This window comes from Aricia agestis, chromosome Z (assembly GCF_905147365.1).
Source record: "Aricia agestis chromosome Z, ilAriAges1.1, whole genome shotgun sequence".
NCBI classification, from domain to species: Eukaryota; Metazoa; Arthropoda; class Insecta; order Lepidoptera; family Lycaenidae; genus Aricia; species Aricia agestis.
Genome location: NC_056428.1, coordinates 13,524,057 through 13,540,225, shown reverse-complemented (window position 1 = coordinate 13,540,225; position 16,169 = coordinate 13,524,057). Strand labels below are relative to the sequence as shown.

The following is a 16,169-nucleotide window of genomic DNA, read 5'->3' as shown; positions in this document are numbered from 1 at the left end:
CCAGTCGTGCATTAGAAAATGCCTGGTTGAATCCGGTCATTTTTGTTTAGTGATATTTAATTTTTTAGTCGTATAATTAAGTACGATTTCTTAAAGACATAAATTAAGTTATTCAGATTTTAACAAATTCTTTAAACAAAACAAACTACAATCAAGCAGACTTAAGTAATCTAGTCAGAGATTTAAGTAAAAAACAAAAAATAAATTATAAGCAAAAAACTTTTTGAAAAAAAAGCTTTTATATGTATATTACTTTAAAAAGAAGAAAATAAATTTCCCCTTAAAATTCTAACTATTCAGTTAAAACCTCAATATATTATACAATTTGCATTATTATAAAAGCTTGTCGCGAGACTTAACAATCTGTCAATATTTAGTTACTTACTTTAATAAAATAAAAAATATAATATCAGTTTACTGAGTTAAATTGGCACTTAGGTACTAGTTTATTATTAACAAATCACGCGACAAGCTTTTATTATCATGCAAATTGTATAATATATTGAGGTTATAACTTAATAGTTAGAATTTTTAAGGGGAAATTTATTTTCTTCTTTTTAAAGTAATATACATATAAAAGCTTTTTTTACAAAAAGTTTTTTGCTTATAATTTTTTTTTAATAACAGATAAACTGTACGTTTCGTCGTGTACTTTCGTTATGCTTTTATTTTGCATCGATTTGTCAAACAGGAAATGAATTGTAGACGTTTTTGTTAAAGAAAATGGCAATAGGACGCCCAATGGTAATGAGAAGAACGGACTTTGAGAATTTTTTTCCTATACATAGAGTACAATTTATTAAGAAAATACAGTTGTTTCTAGGTAGACACAGAGCTCAAGTATATAACAAAAATATTTTTATTGTTTGCTTTTGCCTGGGTACAGAAAAAAGTCCGTTGCCGTCAAAAATTTTGCCTCCGAAGAAATGCCCTTAAGCGGTTTGGGCGTGACGAGGTAACATACAGACAGGCACACTTTCGCATTTATAATATTATAATATTAGTATCAGATTCTGAGATCTCTTAGAAATGTTTCCTTTTCAAAACAGACATAACAAAATCGCTCAAATAGAGCATGAAAATCGCCTTAAAACCGCTCCTTCAATCCAAAAGATCGTTCCTCTGTGATTAATAATCCTCTTCCGCCTAATTTACTTACTTTTCAGTTAATGGTCTCGCCAAGAAACAAATCAATTTTAATTTAACGCTAATGTCTTTTTCGTTTGCGTTACGTCACAAGGCCCTTTTGCCAAGACGTTTTCTTTATCGCTTCTGTATAGAATCGCCGCGCGCCGATCTAAATAAATAATTGACATTAGGAATAGAGCAACAATTTCGAGCTGTAAAACGAAACCGAAACTGATGTACATCTGTGTAAAATATGTGTACGTATTACACAAGCATCTTTCCATGAGATTAATTGTCAACGTGCCGATAAATGCCGACTGGACGTCAAAAAAGAGTTCTGGTTTCATGTATCACACGTCTCTTTTTAATACGCAGTATTACTAATAGTAACATCTCGCTTGCTCGCATGCCTTTGTTTCTCTATTCCGCTAGGTATATTAACTTCTTGCGTCATATTAACGAACGCGTCAATTCCATGATTTTGATCGGCGATTCTATAGAGATGCTTCTTTACACAGCAGCAGCATACAGCTTTTATCGCTATAAAGAGAAAGAAGGTCTTGGCTAAAGGGCTAGGGTGGTTTCAACTTTTAATTAATTTATCCTATCTAGCTGAGCTTTATTTTTTCTTTTTCCACGCTTAGTTTAACCATGGAAAGGGTTTCTCCCAACAGAAAAACATACAAAGATTGATTGAGAAAATCTATCATCTTGTCCATAAATCTGTCAGTACCTATTTCGTTTATTTCGCGTTTTGGTGTAGTCATACTATGTAGAGTGTGTAACAAAAATAGGTGATAATACTTTAGGTTGTGTACGTGTTCCTTGTAGAGAGTTCACTGTGAAAGTAGCAGCGCTGAAAGACGATTATTTTTTCACGTTTGTATGGGGAAGGGCCCGAGCGTCACGAGTTTCCCCAAACAAAAGTAAAAAAAAAATTTGGTTTTTCAGTGTTGCTACTTTTACAGTGAACTCACTTATTTTTGTTACACCCTGTATATATATATAAATTAATGATGAATTAGGTTATGTCTAGCATGTATTGTATAATTTTTCGTACTTATACCTATGTACCAATTTGATCACAATAATTGTAATAGTTATAGGTACTAAAACTTTAAAATTTTAATAAAAGCAACCACAAAAACAACAGATTTCAACGAAAATATTAGCAGAAGTGAACTACAAAACATGCTCCGTTCATTTTCGCGTCTTATGATTTCCGGTCAGGTCACGTGTTCTGACACGATTTCATTATTTTTATATCTCAAAAAAATGCACGTCGCCGCAAAATAAATTCCAAATTCAAAAATGTAAGCAATACACTCGGAAACCACTCAGAAACACCACGATATTTGTAAATCCAAGAACCAACACCGTTCCATATTCAAAGCGCATAAACCTTTAACAGCAAAGCCAGGAATAGCCATGTAATGCCTCCAAATGTTTTAGTTCAATCGATCCAGGTCATTGACCCCCCGTGACGTCACTCACAACCCAGTTATACCGAATGAAAACTAACGCCGTTAAAATAAAAGCTTTATCTAACGAGATATTGTTTGTCGAAGCTTTGCAGAGTTTTCAGGAAATAATAACGAACTTTTTAATTTGTATTTTGGAGCTTTATTAGCCGCGAATATTTTACGATTGATTTTTCCAGGGTAAAAGGAATCCTATGCCCTTTACCTCGACTCAAAATATCTACATACCTTTCAGCACAATCAATTCACCGGTTTGGGCGTGAAGAAGGAACAGACAGACACACTTTGGATTTTATATTAGTATGGATACTATCATATGCCATAGATGTTAGTAACATACTTTTCGAAGGAGAAAATTGTGTAATTTCCTGAATCTTCCCAACGCGCAACGTTACATTTTGTTACGAAAAAACGTTTGTGAAAGTCACGTAAAATATTTTCCAGCTTATGTAAGTTAGAATAATGGACTATTAGAGTTCCGTACACATGAAGGGTAAAAATGGGACTCTGAATTAGATCATGTATATAATGAATCCGTCTAGCGACTGGTTATTATTATAGTGCTATCAGAGAAGTTGATTCATAGGCAGATTGCGGATCTACGTAACTTGGTTGCGTTATATCAACCCCAGCGGACAGATCTCGAATAACATTGAATTGACATAACCCGACCAAATGACGTAGGTTTGCCATGTGCCCATGAATCAGTTTCTTGGATAGTTCGCTAATGAATGTCCCCTCCGTGTCCGATAGTCACGATGTTCGAAGCCACCGAGGCTTTGAGGGGGGTTCGATTTCCGTATTAGAACCATAAAGTTAATATAGGTACCTAGCGGAATAGAGAAACAAAGGCCTGAGCAAGAGAGATGTCACTATCAGTAACACTGCGTGGTAAAAAGAGACGTGTGATACATGACAGCAGCACTCTTTTTTTGACGTCCAGTCGGCACGTGCTGTACGTTGACAATTTAAGCTCTTAGAAATCATGTTCAATCATGCTATGTGTAAGTGTATACGTACACATATTTTTACACACAGATGAAACCAATTTCGGTTTGGTTTGACAGCTCGAGATTGTTGCTCTATTCCGCTAGGTATATTAACTTTATGATTAGAACCAAGATTTGTTTGGATAAGCAAGTTTATCACCTGAGTATCTGACATGGTAGTTGTATACGATCAGCATGTGAAAAGGTAGCCCCCGCGCGTAATGTTTCGCCAGTCATGTCCGTTTATCCGTCCCACTCGGATATAACACAAAGGAAAGAGATAATACTCTTGTGTACTACGCACATAAAATTACTCCTGCGTCTGGTTTCAATGTAATCCATCACCAGCGGGGCTAAAATGGTCGCTTTGAAGAATCATGATATGAATCATAATATGATTCATTGTTCTAAAGTCGCAAAATGCAACTCTGCTTGCAATTCATTTCTGTATTTTTGTACTGATTTGACATTTGTCAGTTTGACAGTTTTGACAATTCATTTGCTGAATTGATTGAGAGGAATTACTAAATGTGACCATTTCAGCCCCGCTGAACGTTGAAATTTACAAAATCCGCGTCATTCTATTACTTTCCTTTCAATAAATTTATACTTACAGGATTCCGTAGCAATAAATAAACGAATGGCTTAGGTTGACCCAAACTTAAACATTTAATTAATCAAGACAGGGTTCGTGAATATTCAGTATTTGGGCTTCAGTAATCTACGATTTGCAAGTTTACTGTGTCATGATGACAATTGTATTGGAATTAGATATAAGGAACCCGTAAATCTATAACAGCTGTCCAAAGAGGAAATCGGCGTCCACAAAATACAGCGTTTTTAAAGATTTTTGACGCCTCAACTACACAAGGTATGCTAGACAAAGTTACGTGAGTTTTTCTGAGACTCTCTCTACCCAACATGAGATTCGATGAAACCAGTTTAACAAAAAAAACCTCTTGGGATTTTCATTTATTGCAGCCACTTTGAACATTAAAAATGTTAATTAAATTAAATTCCTATTTGTGAAAGATTTGGTAATTTTCTTTGGTAATGTTAAATCTGGGGGCACGGCCGTGCCCCCGCCAATTAATATTACATCAAATTGGCTTTATGCTAATATTGTAAGTTTCAGGGTAAATCTGTTGAGAGCATTATATTCACAATGAACAGTGGGGACCCTTGTCAAAAGTAAACCCCTGACCTTTTTGTCGTTTGGATAAAATAATTATTATAGCGTAAAACAATTTTTTGATGAGTAGAGTCAGTAGTTTAGCTTGGTTATTAATTACAAAGATTTGAATCTATTAAATGCTCTTACTAAAGACGTGTGCTCGGCGAGTCGAGGCGGTAGCAGTCATTGACCTTTTTAGTCTAGGCGCTAAATAAAAAATGTTCGCACTGTATTTAGAATACCTGACACTTCATTGTCAATCGCGGTATATAGAAAATCAAATGATGCAATATGACAAGTTTTTTTACAGGGGGTCAATGACCGCAACTGTCTCTATTCGCCGGGTACACCTTAGTTAAATTTAAATACAAGGTCTGTTGCCCGGTTTTGGAGATTTTTTGACAAAAATTTATTTATTCACTGCCGTCTGCGATTGGCTGACGTTACGAAGTTGACTAATATTAATAATCGACGCTATTGAAAAGCTTAAATTCTGTCAAAAATCTCAGAAACCGGGCATTTGTTTGATACATAATTATAAAACGTGATAAGGAGGTGATAAGCATGATAGTACTTGAATATTTTTTTTTAATAAGAAAGAAAGGTCAGTAACTAAAGTAAGCAAAGTTTAAAGGTAAACCTATAAAATAGTTGCAACAAAGTTACAGTTAACTTTGTTGCAACTATTTTCGATTCAGTGTTCTAGATTAAAATATATAGTTTTACTGTTAACTGTACTGGCGTGACTGTACTGACGTGACAAAGTGAGAGTCATCTTTTTTTCTCTTTGTGTCAGAATTCAAATAAAATTGGATCGTGGTTCTTTTATTTGACGAAATTTTTCACTTCATAAAATTGGAATATTATAAAAGTGCATATTTTTGGATTTGCCCCGAGGGATTTCAGTACAAAAGCATTAATTAAGGGAAACAGACAGCTGACTGCAACGTTATAATTACCACAACATGCACCTTAAAGAACTTTTTTTTTATTTACTGGCGCAATATGGTGTTTTCCATGCAATTTTCTATTTCATGCAATGGGTGGCTCTTTGTTTTTACCCCCAGAAGGTACTAGTAGAAAATCAGGACTTTTCTTCTAAGTATTCTTCTCTGTTATCTGTAACAGAGGCGTGTCTGTTACTGGTACCTCTTTTTAGACCCTTTTATTAATAAACAGTTTTTTACCGTGTATTATAGGCTAAGTAATTTTACAATAATATAATCACAAACCTACCTGTTACTAAGGGCCTGTTTCACCACTTCCTGATAAAGTGCCGAATAGGCTAATCACAACTTATTTGACTTATTCTCCATACTTTATCTGTCAATTTAAGTGGTGGATAGCCTATTCGGCACTTATCAGGAAGTAGGAAGTGTGAAACAGGCCATAATTCCTGTAATAAGTAATTTTAAAACGTGACATTAATAAAAATATCTACTAATTGGTATTTAACTATTGAGAAAATTAATATCATAATATAAATATTTACTGCAATTTTCATTCGTTATTGGCGTTGCGGTTTTGTACAGCACAATATACGATTATTCGGTCGCTCGATTTCAAAATTAACATGTTCAACAATAATTTACTTCAGACAAACACGAGCTAATGAGTATTACACTTCCATTTGATGTAATATTATGTTGCATCTATATCCATTATCCATACTAATTACCGTATACTAGTCTATATTGCGAAATTGCGAAAATATACTATAAATGCGAAAATATGCATCTGTCAGTATGTTGCCTCTTCACATCGAAACTGCTGAACCGATTTTGCTAAAATTAGGTATGAATATACTTTGAGTCCCGGGAAAGGAGAAAGAATATTTTTAATCAAGAGAACAAGTTTTGGTGAACGTTCACAAAAAATTCTGTGACAGCAAAATAAAAACGTTACACAGCTAATCCGCTGTGTAAAACATAATATAAGTAAGTGTAATAAAATTAGAAAATGGAGTTAAGAACGAAGAACAAAGGGATAATTTCTTTAAACTTAACCGTTTTATGGGCTCGAAGCCGCAAAGGGTTTACAAAAACATGGCTGCTCGATTGCCCTCCCGCCCGATGGCCCTCACGGTAAGGGCTCTCGCATTATGATGGAGGGCTTGGAGGGCCTATGTCCGCTCGTGATAAACCCTATAACCTGAGACGTTATAGAATAGAGAACTTGAGAAATTTAATTTTAAAACTCGTTTAAAGGAGCTTGGCGAATCATGTTCGTCAATCTATACTGATATTATAAAAACAAAAGTGTGTTAGTCCGTTTCCGTTATCTCTTCACGCCCAACCGCTGTAGCGATCTATTAAATTTTTATAGGGAGTCTTTGAGACCCAGAAAAGGACGTAGGATACTTTTTATCCCGGAAAGATCTACGATTCCCGCACGAAAAACAAATTTATGAGCAACGGAGCTGCAAGCGTCTCCGAGAGTTTCAAAACTTGACCGTGATCTACACTATATTTTGCTCTTTTAATCAAAATCCGCACAGTATTGATGGAGATTATTTTATGCAAATAAACATTTAAATCTTATTCTTTTTAATTTCATAGAATAGATATAAAACTCGTTTTATAATAGAAACTTGGGTTCATACCCAAGTTTCTATTATAAAACGTTTAAAATTTAAATTCAAAGTTGTTATGAGATAAAGGTTGTGAAAGTAATTAATTATTATCTTTTAATAAGTGTAGTTAAACCAACAGAATCCATTAAACTTTGATTATCAAATGTTCAGCGGTTTGTGTAAAATCTTAACGAAGTTCAAATAGAATAATTTTATTACTTACCTCTTAAGTAGTAATAAATGCTTTTATCTAATTTACTAGAATTTAGGCTTACCAGGGTTGGATTTGCTTGACAAATTCTCAGAAGTTATTCAGGGCAACGTTTTGCGACGCAATATAAATTGACCCCAAGAAAGCTACAATCTAAATATAATATGCCATAAATCGTAAAATAACTCTTTCTCTTTCTTTCCAGTACACCTCCAGTTCGAGGAGCCGCTGCTCCTGGACTACGTGCTCCACTCCGTCACCGGGAGCCAGATCCGGGGGAACTTCACCCCCACGACCCCCTCCGAGAAGCCCTGCCGGGGCCAGGAGCCCCCCCTCTTCGTCCCCAAGCACGCGAGACCGACGCGCTCGAAACACCCCAAAAAATCCCCAAAGTCAAAACGGACGAACAGTGATGGGTACTATTTCAGACCGCGATATCGAAACCAGAGGTCGATATTTCGATATCGATACGCGCCCGCGATGGTTGTGAGTGGCCCGCTAGAGGGCAGGACTGGTGTTGTGCTACAGTGGTCGATGACGGACACGCTGCACGACCACGAACAAATTAGTGTTGTTTTTAGGTGAGTGTTAATATTTTTTTCTTATCTCTATCAAATGTATCTTTTTCGAAAATGTGTAATTTTTTTTAGAAAACAATGAAAAATAGGACTATTTTTTGATGCTTCAAGCCTCAAACGAAGTAATAGGAGAGGTCTTTTTTTAATCTTTATTTTTTAAACGGGTGCTTAGTGATCAAGTAATCCCCATTACTAAAAGCAATACAGTAAACAATTATAGATAATAATTTATATCATCCAACCTTGTCTATGTCCTGTCCAATTTTATTTTATAAACAAAAAATAGAAACCGATACTTTCATCAACAAAACATCACTATAATATATGTAAATGATCAAATATCTGTGTACACCGTTGAAATGGAGCTTAGCTTTTTAATCAATCAGTCTAAAACTGCACGGAAAAAGAATTCACTTTTATAAAACCGAAGTGGAGTTCTGATCGCATATTGATGCCTCAGCTTACATAAGCTTAATTATCGTCGATAGTGATGTGGCACGTGGTATCGATATAATTAAAAAAAATTAAAAAATGTTTTGACTAGAAAAATATCTAATCAGATAATTCGGATGTCATGATGTGTGAAAGCAGTTGCTAGAGATAACTGTAGTAGCAGGACGGAGCACAGCATCAATTTGAATATTATGTCCTGAATCCATCCATCCATCCATAGCATAATACAAGGTGTAACAAAACGGAGTGATAATAATTTAGGGTGTAGGTATCCGTTATATAGAGTTCACTGTAAAAGCAGCGCCGAAAGACCATTTTTTGAGATTTGTTTTTTTATTGACAAGCGCTCCAGCGTAACGAATTTGTCCATACAAAGGTTTAAAAATGTCACTCTTTCAGCGCTGCACTTTCACAGGAAACTATACAGGGGACTCATACACACCCTTTAGTATTTATCACTTTGTTTTGTTACAACCTGTATATAAAAACCAATCAGCCAACTCTCACCCAAAATATGTTCTACTCCAGTCTCAAAATATTTTATATGTAAGGCATCTGCTTCTCAATCATTCTATCAGCACTTATTCCTTAGCAGTAGGTACGGTACGGAAAATATCTAATTAGAATAATAAATTATCATAGTAACTAAAAAGAACTTTTAACTTTATTCTTCTAGAAGTAAAAGATATTTGTCTATCGATATGAGTAATCAGTGTAAAGTTCGCAATATAAATCGATGATCGTTGGACAATTTATAGCAGCGCTTTAGCCGCTTAAAGTTTTATCGCACCGTCTGGGTAAGTGCATCTATTATATTCAAGCTTTATACACGAGCCACTCGTTATTTAAAACTACTAAGTTGGTTACTACAAACAGTTTTCTGTATTTGAAGTTATAGAGTAAAGACTACGTTAAGGCCCTTCCCCTACGGAGATTCCGTAATTTACCCTATTATAGAGCCTTTCTCATAATTTTAAAGCTAAAAAGTTATAATAAGAATACAGCAATAATCTTCAGTATATCAACATTCCTGTCCCCGTTTTAAATTTTCTATTTTCGTTTAATATACTCATGAACGCTTCCAAAGTAATAGAAACTTATTAAAATTTAAGGATACTTTTAGCATCTCCCTGGTATTTACACCCTGGACAATAGATAGATAATTTCATTAACTACATATTCTCTGTTTTGAATTTTTTAGATTCATTTTGAACCTATACTTAAAAAAATAGGATTTTTGTGCGATCTCGGCAACGCATCAAATGTATGGTCAAGGTCATTTGCTCAGGGCATGGTCTTAAAGGGAATACGCAAAGATTGAAGCAGAGGGCGCTAATAACATAGGTATGCAGTAAGTAATCCGTCCAAAATCTACGTATCAGAATATTGACAGAAACTTTTTGTATCTAGGAGCTGCCTCTAGCGCGAAAATATTGCTGTAATATAACTACAATAATTCACTTTATACAAATGTAATATGTATGTATGTACGCATTATGTACGTATGTAGTCGTCTATAAAAAGTAGCCTATACTGGTACTACTAATAATTATATATTCTGTGCCTATACCCTATGTGTTAATTCTGACGTACGTAAGTCAGTTTTTCAGTAACAAACATACAAACTTTTGCCTTCATGAAGCCCTGCCGGGGCCAGGAGTTTGTGTAAATTTGAAATCCTGTCTGTCTGTTGCCTCTTTACGCTCAAACCGCTGAACCGATTTTGCTAAAATTTGTTGTGGAGGTTGTATTCCGGAAAAATGTACGGTTCCCGTGTGATAAACGAATTTTGGCGCAATGGGGTTGCGGGCGTTATCTAGTAACAGATTGGATTGATATTTGTCTCAAAATGTTATGTCACGATGAGGGTTCAGTATAAAGTATACCCATGTATAGCTTTGTCCAGACTGTGCCTTTTTCTGTTCGTCAAGGGCATGCGTTAACAACAGCAAACGTGAGGCATGCCCGCGACGCATGCCCTCTGACCGTATCCAAAACTTCAAAAATGTCAATATTGGCGTTGCGTTCCTTGACGCATTCAATTATTGAATGCGCCAAAAAGAAAATTGAAGATGAAAGTGCACAGTGTGGACATACCTTATCAACAAGTGAGTCTCCGCGATTCCCAACTTTGTCAACTTCTGCACTTTATTACTTCATTTCAAAACTTTCGATACTTGTTACTGTTTTGACTTCATGGAAATTTATTTTATTTAGATTTCTACCAATAGTTTTATACATAAATTACAGTAACGAATTGGATTTACAATAAATAAATCGTCCAAAACGAAAAGACAAAAATAAGTTTAGAAAAGAGTACGGCGCGTCGTAATCCTTGAAGAAATGAATGTAATTTGCATAATAGAAAGAATAAACCCCCAAACTTGTATATATAAGGAATCCGGAGTTCTCTTAGTATCTTCGGAACCATAGTATACATCGATGCAAAATCTTGCGTTTTGGTAGCATATGCTTAGGATGCTTCTCATAAAACTAAAATCACCATATGTTTCGAGGAGTTCCCTCGATTACTCCCGGTTCCCATCATCAGTAGCGGTAGCACGGCAACCAGCGGAAATGCGAAAGTATGGACATACTGTGGAAATAAACCTAAGGTGCCGTTCCGATCTTTTTTCGTTCCGAAAAATTCAATTAAAATGCCACTTTATGACACACTATAGTATATGTCAGGATACACACTATAGGATATTATTTGAATTTTTAGAACTATAGTCTGTCATAAAGTGGCTTTTTAATTGAATTATTCGGAACTAAAAAAGATCGGAACGGCACCTTAAGTTTATCTCCACAGTTTGTGACTATAGTCTGTCATAAAGTGGCATTTTAATTGAATTTTTCGGAACGAAAAAAGATCGGAACGGCACCTTAGGTTTATTTCCACAGTTTGTCCATACTTCCGCATTTCCGCTGGTCGCCGTGCTAGCACTACTGGTCACCACTTTTGTGAAAATGGGACTAAATTGGAGTGAAACCTAATACAACAAAACAAATATTTCGAAAATCGGTTCACAAACGGCGGAGTAATCGTTGAACATACAAAAAAAAACCACAGCCGAACATATTATAACCTTCTTGTTTTTTGGAAGTCGGTTAAAAACCCAAATACGGAAATCTTTCTGCTATAAAAAGCCTATATTATATAGTATGTAGGCTAGAATAGAATACGGTCAAGTACTCTACGGTCAAGTTTCATCGAAATCACATTAGTAATTTAAAAACCAACGACGAAATCTTATATCCACATACTCGTAACATTGGAATATACGATATAGGCAATAGATTTTAGGCATAGTTTTTTTAGGCAATAGTTCATGCTTTACGCGTATGATTAAGAGTACCTATAGACCAGTGTTTTTAATACTTATTGTTTATGATAATATTATGTCCCCCATGGTATGAAAAATTCAAATTCTTTATTAAGCATACAATAATATACAATAGTATAAAAGCTAGGTAGCGTACATCACGTCGTCTAATCCCATGCTAAGTAAAAACTTGTATTATGGCAATCAGACAACAGATGCACGCCGAACAATTTTATCCTAATATATATTATTTACACATTCACATACACATTCACACTACACTTTATCACGTAAAGTCTCTTTCGGTGACATGATGCGCGCTTCGTTCGGGAGCCTCCCCCGGAACCTCTGGTAAACTACACCGGCGAGCCAGAACTCCTCCACCTCGAAGATGGATAAAACTTGAGTCGGCACTCTCACCACAAAGGAACTGAAATTCACTTTGTGGCGAGAGTGCAGACGCTCCACCCTCAAGGTGTAGGTGGTCTTCTCGCGGATGTAGTTTACGACGTCTTCGACCGTCATGGACCAGTGCAGGCGCGACACGTAGAGCGGCGTCGCGGGCACCTCGCTCCGCAGGCGCAGCTCGGGCACATAAGGTGCGGTGCCGCGGTGGTTGCGGACGGTGGGCTTCCTCTTCTTCCTCCGCTCCACCAGAACGAAGCCCTCCTCGTCGCACCTCCTGCTCTCGTCCCTGTCGAGTCGAAGATGTTCAGCCTTGCGGCCCTCCTTTGCACCCCTCGCCTTTGCCCGCGGGGGTGGTGCGGGGCAAGCAGCGACGCTTGCATAATTTTTCGCTTGAGTCGATGTCCACAATTTCGTGTCGACGTCACGCGGTGACGCGGACGGCGAGCTGACGGCGGCGGCTGTTGCTGACCCACTCGATTTCGCTGACGTGCAAAACGGCGAGTCACGCTGAGCTCCGCGACGCATATTTATCGAGTCGATCGGATGCTCGGGTGACCTACATAATCAATTATTACTTTTTAATTGTAATAATTCACTACGTAACTCACTGATGGTGGATTCCGAGGCATTCAATCTACCTCGCATCTCGTCCAGCTCTGCCCTCATGATGTTGAACTTCTGGGGCAGGCTGGAGACGTTGACGTGGTCCGTCGATACCGCCGGCAGTTTGTGGAGCTGCTTGGCCACAAACACCGGCAATTCCGCAGGATTAGTCTGCTTGAGCTGGGAGATGATGTCCAGCAAGCTTCGTTTGCTTCCGTCTCTCCTCCGGGACGTCATCTGCGCTGTCTTGCCGAGCGCTTCGTACAGCACGAGCCTGCCCTTGCAGATCACCTCGTTGGTGTAGGTGGACCTGCACAGCTGCACGATGCCATCTTCGTCCATGGTGTTGACGACGTGTTGTACGAACGCCAGCAGCTCGTTGGATACGAGCGCCATGGTGTCGGCGCAGCGGCTGTGAGCCGCGCGACTCGCGAAATATTAATTAATTTTATTAATATTTGCTACGTGTGTTGCTGAGCGGTGCGCGACCGTTCGCTACCGCGATCAAAACAACACCATCCCTGAAAAAGTATTTCGCCACCACTCATCTTTATCAATATAATATTCTTTTGTTTCTCCCACTTAATACATCAATAGTTTTAATTTTGTTTTTTTTTTGCTGAAATAGTTTTTTTTAACCTTTGGCGAATACCCTATTAGCTTCGCGACCCAGAGGTTGATAAACACTGGGTAGTTATAAACTAACAACTAACGGACACACAAAATTACTAAAGCAATTAAAAATGTCTAGACATAACAAGCTTAATATTCCAGTCCTTAAGAACTTATTCCGCTTAAAACGCCCCGTAAATGCTTGGCCGTTGAAGAATTTTAATTTTATGTACGTTCCTTCAAAAGCACTTAGGTTAATTTAGTTGTTGTTTTTTTTTACACGTCTACGATTTAACGAACGAATAATATTTGCAAGTTTAAAATCGCCTCTTATATAATAAGAATTTGAAAAGTTTTTTTTATTAATTTTTGTGCATTATTTCGTTATTTATTACTGTTATCACAATATGGCCATGTGCAAAGATTTCAATGGTTATTGGTTACGTTCGGATTCGAAAATTTTTGACATAATATTCTAGCCAATTAGTCAGGACTCGATGTAGCTCTTTAGCAACTCCGGGCAAAGATCATTTTTGGCGCCTCATACAAGCCATGAGCTAGTTTTGTTGGGGGATAATTATGGGGGGACCATTTAAGGAAACTATTTACATATTTCCACAATCCGACCAGAAGTTGGTTGGAAGGTGGCACATAAAATTCTCAAACTTGGGTGGTGGATGGCTAATGTCTTCAACTTCAAAGTTCGATGGAGATACGACGATAATCCATACTAATAAAATGCGAAAGTTCGTCGGTCTATCTGTCTGTCTGTCTGTTACCGCTTCGCGCCCGATCCGCTGAACCGATTTTGCTGAAATTTGGTATGGTCATATTTTGAATCCCGGGATATTGCATAGGATACTTTTTATCTCAGAAAAATGTACGGTTCCCTCGCGATAATCGAATTTTAGTCTCAACTCTCTCACATAAAAAATTAAAAACTAAAGTTTTCAAAACGTGGTAATATAACAGACACTTTATATATGAACAATAAACCATTTCCACAACGGAAACGATAGTTTTAGTTATATTTTCTTACATATAAAAGTTTTATAGTAGTACATTAATTACGAGAGTTGAATTTTTATTCACTATACCGCGTTTATACCGCTCTAAACGCTTTTACTGTTCATTACCATATAAACGTTCAACGCTAAGAAAGTCCCTATTAATGTGCTATAAAAAGCTAAAAGAGGCTAATTTGTTTACGTGATACGATTACTAATAGATTGAAATTAGGACATGGATACCGGTAATCGGTATTACCGGAAAACCGGTAATACCGCACCACTTAGACCATTCTTAAATACCGGTGTTAAGAGCCCATATGACCCTAACTTGACTACATACTTTAACCTAGATCTCAAAATCTGTAAGGTCTAGAAAACTGATTTTTTTGACACAAGTAACTTCAGTTCATAAAGATTAAATACTCAAGACGAAAACACGATTACTAAAAAAATGCTCGATCGTTTCTTTTTTACAAAAAACCTTGTTTTAGACACATTTTTGCTGTCTTTTCTTTAATATTTTTTAATATCTAAAAAGGTATTGATAAAACCTAAATTTGCTCAAAACACTTTTTTCATAATCATTATAGTTCGTCTTTTATTCAAGTAAAACTAACTCGGCGATGATTCCGCGCCGTCCTTTTTCACCTGGCATATGAAAGACGGGCGTGAGTGTGAAGAGAGAAGGACAATGTTTGATTTTTAGAGTCAGGTGAGCTCTTAAAGAGAAAAATACCGGTTTTTCGGTATTTTAGCTTTAATATACTTTTGTATACGCACAGGCGTTTTCAACACAATATTATGATTTATGAAACAATTGAAAGTATACCAATACACTCAAAATCAACCGCTAGTAAAATAATAGTTTTGCTGTGTGTGTGTAAGTCCTGTGTTGGCCTTTTTTTTTACACACTTATAACATAATTCGTACATTCTCAACGAATAATAAAAACATTATTCATAGTACATTCTACATTTTGTGAGCGTGTTGTTTAAAAACTGAATGAATATTTTAATGACGGTATGTCCCACTAGCGTTGAATCAGAGAGAGCTTTTCCGCTGCTAATTATATTATGTGCAATAAAATACGATGAATACGTTAGATGCTATATTATGTTTCTTGAGGACGCTTTTCCAACAGCATATAACAAATTATTAACATAATTACATAATTTTATTACAGATTCAGAGAGGATGCATGTTTTAAACTTTAGTTTAAAGAAATATCTTATTTTTTGTTGTAAGTATATTATAACTTTGAGTTTTTTTTTATAATGTTGACTAATAGATATTTTTATTTTCTTAGTTATAGAACATATATTTTACTTATAATATGTAAATGATATTCGCTTTTTAGGGTTCCGTACCCAAAGGGTAAAAACGTCCGTCTGTATGTCTCCAGGCTGTACCTCAAAAAATCGCTATCGCTAGACTTCTGAAATTTTTACAGTTTGTGTATTTCTGTTGCCGCTATTCCGTGCCGCTATAATAACAAAAACTAAAATCAAAATAACAAACTTGATTTTTTTGGCCTTTTTTCTCGATGTCAATAATGACATTAACAACAGGAATCTTTTGTAAGACATTGCTACTCTAGTATTTTAGAAACTCATTGCTTGAATA

The 16,169-nt window shown here is 36.3% G+C and overlaps 1 protein-coding gene and 1 long non-coding RNA gene across 2 annotated transcripts in view; one reads left to right on the top strand and one right to left on the bottom strand.

Annotated features, from left to right (window-relative positions):
• The window catches only part of LOC121738588, a 257,205-nt gene that overhangs the window by 120,606 nt on the left and 120,430 nt on the right, over positions 1-16,169 (top strand). The window contains exon 3 of the mRNA XM_042130748.1: positions 7,761-8,136. Within this exon, the coding sequence (XP_041986682.1) occupies positions 7,761-8,136 (376 nt within the window). The remainder of the gene's footprint in view (positions 1-7,760; positions 8,137-16,169) is intronic.
• LOC121738602 lies at positions 1,405-10,131 on the bottom strand. Its single transcript, XR_006037308.1, has 3 exons — positions 10,121-10,131; positions 9,439-9,440; positions 1,405-1,572 (listed from the first exon to the last, which is right to left on the bottom strand). It is a non-coding gene; the product is annotated as an uncharacterized LOC121738602 (long non-coding RNA).